Raw genomic sequence first — 13,046 nt, 5'->3', positions numbered from 1 at the left:
TTCTTCTGCCGTTTTCCTCTGTTTTTTGTTCCTTAATTAGCCTGCTTCCCTCCCTTTATCTCCCCTAATCAACTCCCGCCGGAAGGATGCGTTACTGCACCACGGGGCACGGAGCCACTGGCAGCATGGCACTATTATGCCGGTCATCCTGTGTGCACTAGACCAGACTAACCAGTAACCAACCTTAACTTAGTTGAACAAGTCATTCTCTACGCTAAACCGAGCTCCAAGGTACTATTTTCTGTAACTATACAAAGAATGCATCTCAGCCCTAAGTTTCATGTTTTGGCCTTGAAGGCTAGAATAACAACCCATTCAAACATTCCCCAAGAATAGTATACTGAACCAACAAACCCACCAGACCCTCAATCTATGACAGCTCACATCTACGTACTTGTACTTACTCGGTAAGTCGGTCCCCCGTCTGCCACTAACCCTAAACCGCTTGGATGCATGCATCCGAAGTGTTTGGGGGGGAAGGGGAGATCTATCTTATCGCAGATCTTGACCGGGCTTATGAAACCAACCCAGTTGTTGCGGATGCACTACCGAGAAATACGGTAGTTGTAGCATAGAATACATGATAAAATGCGTATTGAATAGACCGGTCTGTATCTTCTTGATTCGCTATGGCTTCGGCTCAAGAGGAGCACTAAGGGAATTCTCTTGACAAAGACTTTAACCGTCGCTGCAGAGGAGCAAGCAGGATATAGCACAGTGATCCTGGAAATAGTTTGCGTCATAGCATGCAGGGCGCAAGTGTGTAAATACTCGAATCTATTCGTACGGAAGACTCAAATCATCAGTAATTCCAGTAGTTACTAACGCATGTCTTCATCCCATCACATTTGACAACCATATCCCACAGTCCACAAACCCCATCCCAGATCATAACATCAGATGGCATAGCGTAGCATAGCATAGCGTAGCATCTCGCGTGTCATTCGAAACTAGTGAGAATAGAAGAGAAACAATGCGACACGAACACCCTCCGGACAATAAAAACGTAAGATAGAAAATCAGATCAGACGCAATGTTCGCCCCAAATGCCCCCGATCCCAATTCGTCCCAATGAGTTTTGCGTGGAAAGAAAAAAAAGATTTCCTTTTTTTACTATACAGGACCCATATGACCCAGGCTGGCTGAAAAGAGAGAAAAGAGAAAAGAGAGAGAAGAATAAAGCATGGCGATCAAGGCAAAGCGGCCTTGCCCTTGTGGTCGGACTCCTCGCTAGCCGTCGTCGGGGCTCGTCGTCGATCTCCCCCCAGTTGCTGCTGCTGCTGCTGATGGTGGTGTTGTTGTTGGTTGTTATTGTGGTGATGGTGGTGATGGTGGTGCCCGGTGCTACCAGCGGCCTTATCCTGGCGAGCCTGATCGATCGCCGAGCGTTGAGCGATGCTGTCGTCGTGGCTCTTCCAGACGATGTTGGTGTCGGTGGGGAAGTTGAGTAGACGCTTGATAGTTTCGCTGCAGTCGATCGGGTTAGTCCAAGAACCTTGGGAATTTCGAAACGAACATACCGAATCTTAATGTTCCGTCCCCCATCGATCCGAGTCCAGACATTCAGCACATCCTCCCCACTGCGCACACTCAAGACAGCTCCGCAAACCTCGTCGCCCGCTTCCGCAAACTGATCCCCAACCATAGCCAGGAGCAGGTCCTCCCAGTACCGGTCCGCCACGCCTTTCTTCAACCGCACCACCCACTTGCCACCCTTCTTGTTGGCATCGTCCTCCCAGACAGGACGGATGCCCTTCTTAAAGATGTGGTAATCGGAGACGGTAGGAAGGAGAGATGGTCTCTTGAGGTGCGAGTAGACCGACCAGAAACTCTCCACCGAGGATATCGCGGCGAGGGGGACGGTGGACTTTTCGTAATCGGAATACTTAGGGGTCGGCGGGCGGTACCAAATCACCCATGTGGACTTGAGCGGATGTTCTTTGATCGCGAACGCGACCTTGGCTTTGGCGCTTTCCGCCGTAAGTTCCTGGTCGACAGGGTTCTCCCGTTTCTCGAACCCAGGAGTCTTGACGTCGGAAGCTCCGGGAGTCTTGGGGGCTCCGAAAGACGCGAAGGCACCGGAGCCCAGGCCGAATGCGGAGGAGGCGTTTGTCGAAGGAGAAGAGACGCCGCCCGATAGAGGCGACAGGGCGTTGAAAGGGTTGGATCGACCACCGTGGGAGCTATCTGGGCCAAACCGTTTCGAGGCGCGGGGAAGTTCAACTCTAGCGCCGTCCGACCCTGTCATCGACAGAGACAACTTGGAAGCGCTGTATGAGAACATATTGTTAGTTCTATTCAATTTTATCTCGACCTCGCCAAGCGGCCAAGGTAAATCACCAAGCGCGAACTCGTAACATACTTAGATCTGCGGGTCCAGAGGTTTGCGTTATCCATGGATGTACTAGCTACTGAGACAGCTCAGAAAAAAACGAGCGGTCACCGGCGGAGGCAGACAGGATCGGGCGGGGCGACGAAATAGTACAGAAGAATAGGAACCCGAGAACACGAAGAGGAGGATCGAACAATGAGGCCAGTATAGACGGAGAAAGGTGTAGGCAGGGTTTAGAAATTAGGTTCAATTAGGTTCAAACTGGGGCGAACGGAGCGGGCAAGAGGGGAAGAACTTTCGGTCCAAAAGAGAGAGGAGAAGAGAAGTCAAGGAAGAATAATCGTGATCGTGATCGTGAACGTGACGAATGGGAAAATGCGGGGGGGGGGGGTGTGTGTGTGAGGGATGTGATCTGTAGGATTTAGTCTGTTGTATGAGGAGTAGGAAGATCGGAGGCGAGGGAGGGGTGGGAGGAATAGTGTGGGAAGATCGGAGAAGTGGAAGTGGAAGTGGAAGTAGTGGTGGTGGTGGTGGTAGTGGTGGTGGTGGAAGTTGCAAGTGGAAGTGGAGTGGAAGAAATGCGGAATTGGGAATTAAACCTGCTGGAGAGGAAGAGAAAGAGAGTGGAAGGGAAGAGAGAGAGAGAGAGCAAAGGCAGAGATCGGAGTGAGCAGTGAAGAACCAGAACGGCAGAGAACAACGACTGGAACCCAAGTCAGTTTTCTGCCGTCAAGCTTCTTCCTGCCTCTCCTAACCAATCAACTCTCTGCCCCGCTGCTTTTCCGCCTCCGTGGTTTTTCCAGCTCCGTCCCGTTCTCTCCGTCCATATAAAATCCTCGACTTCTTCCCGTTCCTTTCCTCTCCTTTTCTTTTTTTTTCTTTTCCATAACAAACCCAAGACCACCAACTCAAATCATCGCTGGTTGCACTATTGTTTGATTCTGTCGAATTATCTACTGCACTGGCGACTCCGATGAGTGTGTCGAGAACGAGCATCAAGACCCCGCATCTAAAACCATCATCACGAGGGCTCTTCTCAGGGCTCCATGATGCGGTGATGACCTGATTGACGGGACATTCCCTTTTTTTTTGCATCCAGACTGGAATTGTGGTGGATTCGGCAGGCAGTACTCGTAGTGAACTCTGCTCTATAATGCAAGGGCATCGTAATCGTCTTTTCACGGATTTGGTGCGTCCGTCACTTTTCCTTCTGCTCTCGGACCTTAAGGGTCTCTACCATGATGAAGCTCTTATATCACATACTCTGGTAATCCGAGGTGCTCAACCGCGTGGATTGGCCTGACTTGGCTATGCGCTGGTAGAGTGTGAGGTGAAAAGGCATTTCTGATTGTCGTAATAATCTTACGTCCCGAGCATTGGTTGATGCTTGCAACGTCATGCGGTCGCTTGGTTACTGACAAGGCCCGATCATAGGGCGGGAGCCGACTGTTTGATGCTTAGCAGTTGTTTGATGCTTAGCACCCTACAACACTCTACATAATTCTACACCTCTTGATCTATGTCTCAGATCGACAAGTACTCTGCCTTCGAATTTGAGATATTTGTTTGAATGTCTTCTTTAAATCAGGTGAACAATGCCATTCGCAAGGGGAATCGAGCAGCAACCGGTGATGACTGGACGAAACACAAAACTATAACACCCCCTCGACTCGTCTGAAACATGGATAACAAATGCATGCATGGTGTTCCAATCGTGTCGCACAAAATATGATAAAAGGGATTATAATGCTACCTTGGAATTACTGGACGAGTCAACTGGCCCAACCTCTGAATCGTCAGTAGGCCTGGAAGCTTGAAGGACATTCATAAGTACAAGAATATCGAAATCATGTCATCAGCAAAGGGTCAAAGTACTTCGTAGCTACCCCAACCCAGCAAATCGTTATAAATAGATGCAGCAACCTACTACTCGGCAGGCTGTGCGGAGTCTGACTGACGTTCGGAGCCAGCCTTGATGCGCTTGGCGTCCCTGTCACTTTGGGGTGCCAGAGGAGCCACCTTGCGCTTCTCTTTATCCCTCTGGTACTCTGCCCGGCGTTCTTTGTCCTTCTCTCTGCGGAGGGCCTTAGACTCAAACTCGTGCCAATCACCCTCAATGTTCTCGAGCCTAAAAACCATCAGTTAGGTTTCAATATTAAATCAAGCCAAGGCACGAAGACTTACTCGATAGCTTGCTGAGGCCGTGGCTCCTCCGTGGTGAAGTATGGGTGCGCCAATATCTGCCCAGTGGTGGGTCGTTTCGCAGGGTCATACTGGAAGACCTGAGATATAAGATCGAGAGCTGCTGGCGAGAGGATTTCGCCGTAGACCTCCTCAAAGATCCTCTTCTTCCGCTCCGTCGGGCGCATTAGCTCGAACCAAGGCATCTCAATCAAATCTGGCCATTCGGCGCGGTTCGGGGTGCCAAGGCAATTGTAGAGCTTGTCAAGTTGACTTATCTCCCCTCCCTCACCCGGGAAAACAGCCTTCTTCGTGAACATTTCAACATATACGCAAGCCGCACTCCAGACATCAACAGCGGGACCGTACCGAGTCTCACCAAGTAGTAGCTCCGGTGGTCGGTACCAGATGGTGATGACACGGTTCGTATAATCTAGCTGGCGACTTTTGGAGAAGAATCGTGCTAAGCCAAAATCGGCATACTTCAGCTGCCCTCGGTTGCTGATCAGGATGTTAGCAGCCTTGATATCACGGTGCATGACGCCTCGGTGGTGGAGATAATCTAAGCCTTCAAACATCTGCTTGGCGAGGTCCTTCTTGTGCGCTTCTGTTAGAGTGAAGGTCGGGTGGTTGATCAAACCAGTCAGGTCGTGCGAGAGGTATTCAAACACCATGAAACACTCATTCCTCTCCACCATGACTTCTAATAAGCTGACAACGTTGTTATTGCGAAGATGTTGAAGCAGCTTGATTTCTCGAACGGCGGTCACAGGGAAGCCATCCTTCTCACCCTCCATTCTGATCTTTTTGAGCGCAACTTTACGCTGGGTGTACACATGAATCGCCTTGAAAACCTTGCCGTAAGTGCCTGCACCAATGACCGATTCATTACCTGGTTTTCGGTAGTATACAGAATCCGAATTTGCGAATTCCTCAGAAAGAACGGGGCGTGGTTTTATGCGGGTCATAATCTTGATTTGCTTTCTCGGCTCCGGAGAGCGCTCGGGACGGCGATCACGGCGGACATCCTGTCTCCGATCTCCTCGAGGTCTTTCGGTGCGAGGAGAATCGAATCGGTGGTCGTCCCGTCTACCCTCACGCATACTTCGGGGCTCTCGGGGCCCACGAGGTTCTCGCGTGTCGCGATAATTGCGGGAGTCTCGGAAGTCTCTTCTGTCATTTCGTGCACGGTCACGCTCTCGCTCACGCCGGTCACGTTCGCGTTCGCGGTCACGCTCACGGTCGCGGTCGCGGTCGCGGCGATCAAAGCGAGGCTCGGATTTGAACTTTGGCGGTGGGCCGACCGGCATCCTGTTGCGTGAAGGTGGCTCGGCGGCACGCTGAGGTGGCTCTCGAGCTAGCATCCTCTGAGCTAGGTCGGGAACCGGCTTGGGAGCTGGGGCAGGAGCAGTCTTGGCCTTGAAGGCGAAACTTATTTTGCCTCCCTTGTTTGGAGTAGCAGAAGCAGCAGATGGTTGCATACCCGGGGGCGGATTTCTTTGAGAATCACCATTGTCGGGATCGGCTCTAGACCTGTCGATATTTGCTCGTGAATCCTGTCGTGAACGTCCATATTGATCACTATCGTCTTTGGCACCTGATCTTGCCCGATCACCCGCTGGTGGAGGTGAGGGACTGTGTGACGGCCCATACGGTTCATTAGGGTTTGACGGGTCCGCTTGACCTCGCGAACTCGGTGTATTCCAGTGAGATTTGTTGAAATTACCTCTTTCCCGAGGAGAAGGCCCACCTGTGTTGCCATGATGGTTCCCCCGATATCCCGAGTTCTCATCGCGGTAAGTTGGACCTGGGGATGGTGATGAACCACGATTATGTGAAGAATGGTGTGGTTGCTGATACTGATTCGGCGAGTCCCCCGTGGCGTATTTATCTTGCCGTTGTGGTGAAGAGCGGCTGATTAAACACCGTGGTTAGATTTGCCTTGTAGAGAAGAAAATCTCAAAAGCCGACTTACACGTGGGAATTCTGGTACGATGATTGTTGTCCGGGCCAGTCACTCCGGTCCTTCGAGTAAGGGGATGTGGACTCGGCGTGGGGTTTGGGAGATGCCGTATGATGTGATGATCTTGAGACATGGGAACCATCTCCTGATGGCCGAAAATTTCTCGGATGCTGGTCATTAGAAGCATCAGACACACGTCTTCCTCGAGTTGTATTACGCGTGGCTTCTCCCTTGGATATTTCCCCGGCGGGATTAATATCAAAAACTGACGGCTCTCGGCGAGGAGAGGAAGACTTGTGTGAATCGCCTCCCGAAGGTCGAGTCGATCTCGTCGAATCCATCATGGGCTCACCTATTGAGTTCCGATGTGAGTCTCCGGAGTATCTCGAAGCCACAGATTGAGCAGAATGACGGGATAGTGAGCGGTAGCGGCGTTCGCCCTGGGGCTCGTCTTCGAAGGACGGGCTGTGTGGGCGTCGAGAAGGATGAGAGTATGGCTTTCCTCCGCGGACTGGCGACCTCGAGCGTCTCGAGTGTGGGGACACAGGGCGGCCTCCGGCCTTGCGGCGTTCCCTTCCTCGTCGTGACCCGGGAGAAGGCCTCCGGCCACCTCTACTGCGTCCTGAAAAACGGCCTCGCCTGTTCGGTGGATATCCACGGTCCAGCTCGTCGTTGGGGTTGAAAGAAGGTCGACGATGTCCTGGCCGGTTGGAGTGTGAATGAAACCCACCGGGGGACGGGCTCCGTGTTCTCTTACGTTTCGAAGATGGTGGTGCAGATGGAGAGTCGTTTCGTCGAAGGCCTTTGCCGGCAGGTCTATCCGTGTCTACCGACCGGTGCGCTTGCGAATCAGGACGAGTCGCGGGATTGGGTGATCGGTGACGAGCTGACTTCTGGCCAGGGTAGGTGTCAGGGGGCGGAAGACCGGATGAGCCACGACGAGAGATAGGAGGTGAAAACTCGCGGTGCGGACGTGAATCGTCGTAAGAAAGATGGGAACGCGGAGGCGGCGACCGTAGCGAATAATCAGGTCTGCCCTCCTTAGGGCGGCGGCGAGGCTCCCGATCGCGAAATTTATCCCTACCCCGATCACGATAGGAACCTCGAGGTCGATGATTCCGTTCCCGATCTCTGTGATCTCCAGTGTCGTTGGAGGCTTTCCACTCGTCTCTCAACACCGGACTCCTGCGGGACCCAGCCATGTAAGCTGCTTCAGCTGCATCTAGTTCCAAGCAGAAGAGAAGGGAGAGAGGCGGCAGGGATCAAGACGACCGACCCGCTAGAGAAAGAGACGGTTCGCATGTAGATGTCAGCGCGAGAGAAAGTCCGGTGGAGCCTAGTTAGTGTACTGTATCTTGTCTAGGCGATTCAGGTTTGGGATTGGGTTGGAGGGGGGGGTGGGTGTGGGTGTGGGTGGGCGTGTGCCGGCCGCGTTTCTCAGAGAGGATTCCTTCAGTGCTGGGGATTGGGTGGTGCGGAAGACTGGTTTTTCCGGGTGAGATCGATAGACTCGATGGCGGTGGTAGATTGTTGAGGATCAGACGAAAAGCAAAGGCGGACTGTCAAGAAAAAGAGAAGAAAAGTTAATAGCCGTGGAGACAATACTTTCCATAGTGAAGAAGGCAATAGAAAGGGTCTCGTTAACTCAAGGACAGGAAAGGGAAGGGAATGGAAGGGATAGACGTACCTTTCCGTTCCTGTTTTGTATGCTATCCGCTTGAATAGAGTGAATTCACAGCGAAAGGATAAGAGGGGGATGTGGTGTGGAATTCCTCTTTAAGGCGGGCTACCAGTACGAAGAACACCACCCGTTGATGGAAGTGTGGTGCTGGATGGAGTTCTACTTATCGGCGGGAAGTGACTGGCAAATGACTGGACTTCTCTTCTTTAATAGTGAAGAGTCAGTCAGTCGACCGAGTCAAAGCGGGCGACTTTCTTGGGCGAGCCAGAATCCCATGTCCCGCCAGTCCCAGTATTGCTGCGTGGCTCTTACTACGATAGTGAGTTGCTCTCACGAGATGAAGGGCACTTCACCCACCACATGATGAGCGGGCAAGCAGAGGGTTGCCCCCGAGCAATCGAAACTTGATCTCCAGTTCCTCGCACCGGGGCTGGGACCGACTTGCGATGTCGAAATGCCCCTAAGTCGGATTGCCGCCGAATGGGAAGCGCTTCAAGTCAGCCTGGCAGAGCCCCCGACTTCTTCCATGGCTATTTTGCCTGGGTGCTGTGCTTGATGCGATTATGCAACCAAGACTTTTTTTTTCTTTTGCACTTGTCGTGATGCAGACAGAGCTGGTCTTGGGTCGCTGATTCGATCCTTCTCCTGTGACTTCAGTTTGAGCTGCGGCTCATTGTCGGTCGTTCTGCTGCCAATCCTTTATGTCCTTCCCCGCCTCTTCACCAAATAGCTTGTCCACGCGCCACCTGTTGTGCGAAGCACATTCCCTCGGTGTCAAAAAAGAGGAACCTATCTACAAGAACCATATATACCCAAACGCAAATGATGTGGATCAACAGAGGAACCAATCCGACCGAAGTGAGTCATTGCAGCATTGCACAAGGTCGATTTCCTGCAATACTCAGTCGCTAGATCAACCAGGTCGACTTAGCAAGGCAGCATTCGATAAATATTGAGGAGAGCGAGCCGGTAAAAGCACCACACGGTTCGGGATAACGAAGATTGTTGGCCGTCTCAATCCTCCGCTGTTATACTTGCTCGGTTGACTGTCCCGAGGAAGCTGCCGGTGTATACAACCGTTCAGCGGCGAATAGACATAGCGCGATCCCAGCTTGGAAGGGCCCGAGCCATCTTCGAGCAAAAAAGCACGGTTATGATAGATCAAAGGACAAACTCCCCGATATTTACTCGAAGATTCACCAATGTGCCATATGTGAGACTGAGCTTCGCATGAAGCGAGCATCAGCTCGAGGCGGGAAACAAACGACTGAGATCTACCGAAATCCCACGTAGAATCCAGGAATCGGACGATAGGCAAATACTCGTCCAGCCTTGGGATGGCTGGGCCTATCTGAAATCAAGGCAATACGTACCCAGACACCCATGCTAGGATGGGGTGACATCGGAACAACCCAGTCCCTCAGCTTGAGGGATCAACACTTGCCAGTCTGTCACACTGTTGGCTGGCAACGCGCAGGAAGTCTATAGCGCACACAAGTTTAAGTGAATGTTCGCTATACTAAGCTGGTCGTAGAGATCATCAGGGAATTTTGAGTCGGCAGAGGGTCGAAATGCTGTCGGCCTTGATGAGCAAGTGGGCGGTCGGGATGCGGAAGAACATTGGGTTTCCAGCTCAGGCAGGGTTCACTGTCAAGGAGCGAATGAACATGGCGGAGATCGACTCGAGAGATCCCAGAGAGCACTATGAGAACCTCAAAAGACAGAATCAACATCTAAGAACACTATCTCGGCACCTTCGTCGCTGAATAGATGACAAGAGGCTGGTCTGTTGGGGGGGCAGACTGCGGGCAGACTGGTGTGTCTTGTTGACTTGATAACAGGTCAAGGGTTGTCGTAAGCCGGAAACCACGGGGGGAGAAGTTCAACCCGCTCGCCAATCACGTGCACGGGGCTCGGCAGCCGGATTTAGTGAAGTCCGTGTTTGACGGGTTTGTCTGGATGCCCACTAACTAGTTCACTACCTACTACCTACAGTGCTTCTACGAGATATCATGGATCGACTTCGCTACAATTCTATGTGGCTGTTGAAAGTGCAGACATAGTGTGCTTATTTGCTCAGGTACAAGGTCACTTGATTGGCAATGATGCACCAAATCGATCACAGCCAGATGCTACTCCTAGTTTACCAATGATCTCCTTCGCAGTCGCTCAACCCACACACTGACACTAAAACCTCCTGCAACAAATATAGATTGGCGAGTGCCATCAATAATCTCGCAAGACAAATCCCCTGTATCATGTCAAGCCCGTTCTTTGACTGCCTTTCTGTGCTGGTTACGTGGCTCTTTCATTCAAGGCTTTGACGGCACATTATGCAGAAGACAATTCCGGCCGTGATCAAACGGAGATAGCCCGTCTCTCTATGATTGAGACCTCGGAGAGATATAACATCCATCGGACATCGGACCAGAGTTAAGCTATTCCGAAGCTGCTTGGTGACTAAGAAAATATGCTTGACAAGGAAGGCCGTGTTTCATGTTGAAGAAGTAGCAGCGCCCTACGATGGAAAGTCGTCGTCATCTTATCCACTCCCCGTTTCTAGTCGTGCAGAAGCGGAGGTGGAGCATCAGAAACAAGAAGAAATGGTAGATTAAGCTTACCTCCAGCTCCAATGATGTTCCTTGGCGTACGATAAGATCGAACGGTTCCTGGCTCCCGTTTTGCTGCTGCGGAGACTTTCCTCTTCCCAGCGATTTTTCGCAGATCAGCTTCGAGAAGGCCGGCTAGGCCGTCAGACAATGTGGTGGATAAAGCACTAGCATGAGGTTGTTGAAAGTTGATACACCAGGATGGGTCTTCTTCGAGTGCGTGCAACACCGACACAGACTCATGCGTCGTCGTGATGTGGATCTATTCTAGAATCACACTTTATTTGGTTTATTCTTTCTTAGGAAGTCAGGAGGCTTCATCTGAGGTATAAAATGTGCCATCCTCCTGTTGCTACCAGCATGAACACATACACATTCCATTCTTTTATTCCATACATTCCTTCGTCCTTCATTCGACTCCATTGCAATGAAGTCTGCTGCGCCTCTCCTTACCGTGGCCACGCTGGCAGCGGCCAAAAGGAACTGCAGTGTCGAGAGCATTGCCCCGTTCCTGCCCGAAAACTCTACTGTTTTCTATGCGGATCATTATGTCAAAGGAGCCAACTTCACTCCTCCCATCAAGTACAACTATGGGTTGACTTCTCTTCCCACGGGGAACAACCCCTATGAGGTCTCTGTCGATAGCTGTGTTGCCCAGGCCAACATCACCCTGCCCAACAACACTCAGCACAGCGTCGGTATCGTGCTTCCTGATGAGTGGAACGGTCGGTTCATGGCCGTTGGTAACGGCGAATTCTCGGGATCGGTGGGATGGTCTTCCATTATGAACACCGCCTGGTATGGCTTCGCCAGTATCTCCACCGATACCGGCCACGAAGGCAACAACGGCAGCTTCGGGTACCACAATGAAGCTGCTCTGACCAATTGGGGCTACCGTGCCCTCCACGACGCTGTTGTCAACGGAAAGCAAGTGACGGAGGGATACTACGGTCACAACATCTCCTACAGCTACTACCGTGGATGCTCCGCTGGTGGCAAGCAGGGCATGAAGGAGGTCCAGATGTTCCCCGATGACTTCGATGGTGTCATTGCGGGAGCGCCAGCCTGGTGGACCGACCACCAACAGCTGTGGAACGTGCTCACTGCCATCTGGAATCTTCCAGAGACGGCCGACTACCACGTCACCGATGCACAGATGACGGCGGTGCAGGCTGAGATGCTGAAGCAGTGTGACCCCCAGGATGGGCTGAAGGACAGCATCCTCCAGAACCCCTTCGGCTGTGTCTTCGATCCTGTCCCAGTGATGTGCAATGCCACCTCCTCCAACGACACCTGTGTGACGCCCGCCCAGCTCACCACCGTCAACAAGCTGTTCAACCCCTGGGTCGAAGCCAACGACACCTTCATCTTCCCTGGATACACGCTGGGTACCGAGGTTGGCGCTCCTACTCTGGACGACGACTTCGTCACCTACATCCAGTACATGCTCCAGATCGGTGGAGACTGGACCTGGGAAGACTGGAACCCCGATCTCGTCGCTCTCTCCGAGAAGCTGAACCCGGGCAATGCCACCGCCGACGACTTCGACATTTCCCCTTTCTACAAGAAGGGCGGCAAGCTCCTTCACTACCACGGCTACTCCGACCCGTCGATCGCGTCCAAGTCCTCCCTGTACCTCTACAACCATTACCAGGAGGCTCTCCGGCCCCAGGGCATCCCCGTCGATGACTTCTACCGTTTCTTCTTCGTCCCCGGCATGGAGCACTGCACCAGCACCCCCAGCGACCAAGACGCCCCCTACTACATGAACGGAGACAGCCAGGCTGGCTCCCTGTCCGGCACCATCTTCGGCGTGCCCGGCTTCAACGACAGCAAGCACGATCTCATCCTCGCCATGGTGGACTGGGTGGAGAACGACAACGCCCCCGACTACCTGATCCCCACCAAGTACAAGAACGACGTTGTTGCCGATGGTGTCGACAAGCAGCGCCCGATCTGCCCGTGGCCCAGCCTGGCCAAGTACAAGGGCCAGGGCGATGTCGACAAGGCCGAGAACTGGGAGTGCGGTACTCTGTATTAAGCCTGGAGGTCTGCCTCGTCATGTACAATAACTCTTCCGTTCATGTATACTAGTTTTTCCTGTGGTGTGATGTGTCGAATAGCATACTGCAGGCCTACCTTTTAGGATGTTCCTCAGTGAGCGAAGGATATTAAAGTATCAGATCTTCCATCTCAGATCCTGTTGAAATCTCGTATGAACAGATGTACAGTCCCAGTTTCTTGAAGTATCACCGCATCAGTAGATGTGCCATGCGTTTC

The 13,046-nt window shown here is 52.3% G+C and overlaps 4 protein-coding genes across 4 annotated transcripts; 1 reads left to right on the top strand and 3 right to left on the bottom strand.

Annotated features, from left to right (window-relative positions):
* Positions 1-805: 805 nt before the first annotated feature.
* BO95DRAFT_440226 (eukaryotic translation initiation factor 4E) lies at positions 806-2,723 on the bottom strand. The gene is made up of 3 exons (XM_025585908.1): positions 2,363-2,723; positions 1,521-2,270; positions 806-1,467 (listed from the first exon to the last, which is right to left on the bottom strand). Exons 1-3 carry the CDS (start codon positions 2,395-2,397, stop codon positions 1,191-1,193), a joined length of 1,062 nt encoding a protein of 353 aa, XP_025444957.1. The 5' UTR covers positions 2,398-2,723; the 3' UTR covers positions 806-1,190.
* Positions 2,724-3,082: 359 nt separating this feature from the next.
* BO95DRAFT_450997 (putative protein kinase) lies at positions 3,083-5,481 on the bottom strand (the record flags this gene model as incomplete). The annotated part of the gene is made up of 3 exons (XM_025588057.1): positions 3,083-3,172; positions 4,352-4,460; positions 4,517-5,481. The coding sequence occupies 3 exons, from the start codon at positions 5,479-5,481 to the stop codon at positions 3,083-3,085; spliced, it is 1,164 nt and encodes a 387-aa protein (XP_025444956.1).
* Positions 5,482-6,828: 1,347 nt separating this feature from the next.
* On the bottom strand, positions 6,829-7,678 carry BO95DRAFT_461026 (uncharacterized protein; the record flags this gene model as incomplete). Its single annotated transcript, XM_025588794.1, has 4 exons — positions 6,829-7,176; positions 7,234-7,292; positions 7,368-7,607; positions 7,660-7,678. 4 exons carry the CDS (start codon positions 7,676-7,678, stop codon positions 6,829-6,831), a joined length of 666 nt encoding a protein of 221 aa, XP_025444955.1.
* Positions 7,679-10,768: 3,090 nt separating this feature from the next.
* On the top strand, positions 10,769-12,816 carry BO95DRAFT_48371 (tannase and feruloyl esterase). Its single transcript, XM_025590308.1, has one exon. It carries the CDS (start codon positions 11,194-11,196, stop codon positions 12,805-12,807), a length of 1,614 nt encoding a protein of 537 aa, XP_025444954.1. The 5' UTR covers positions 10,769-11,193; the 3' UTR covers positions 12,808-12,816.
* The last annotated feature ends 230 nt before the right edge of the window (positions 12,817-13,046 follow it).

Source organism: Aspergillus brunneoviolaceus (assembly GCF_003184695.1).
Source record: "Aspergillus brunneoviolaceus CBS 621.78 unplaced genomic scaffold BO95scaffold_14, whole genome shotgun sequence".
Taxonomy (NCBI): Eukaryota; Fungi; Ascomycota; class Eurotiomycetes; order Eurotiales; family Aspergillaceae; genus Aspergillus; species Aspergillus brunneoviolaceus.
Note: the sequence above shows the minus strand (reverse complement) of the source record. Positions and strands in the feature narration are given on the sequence as shown.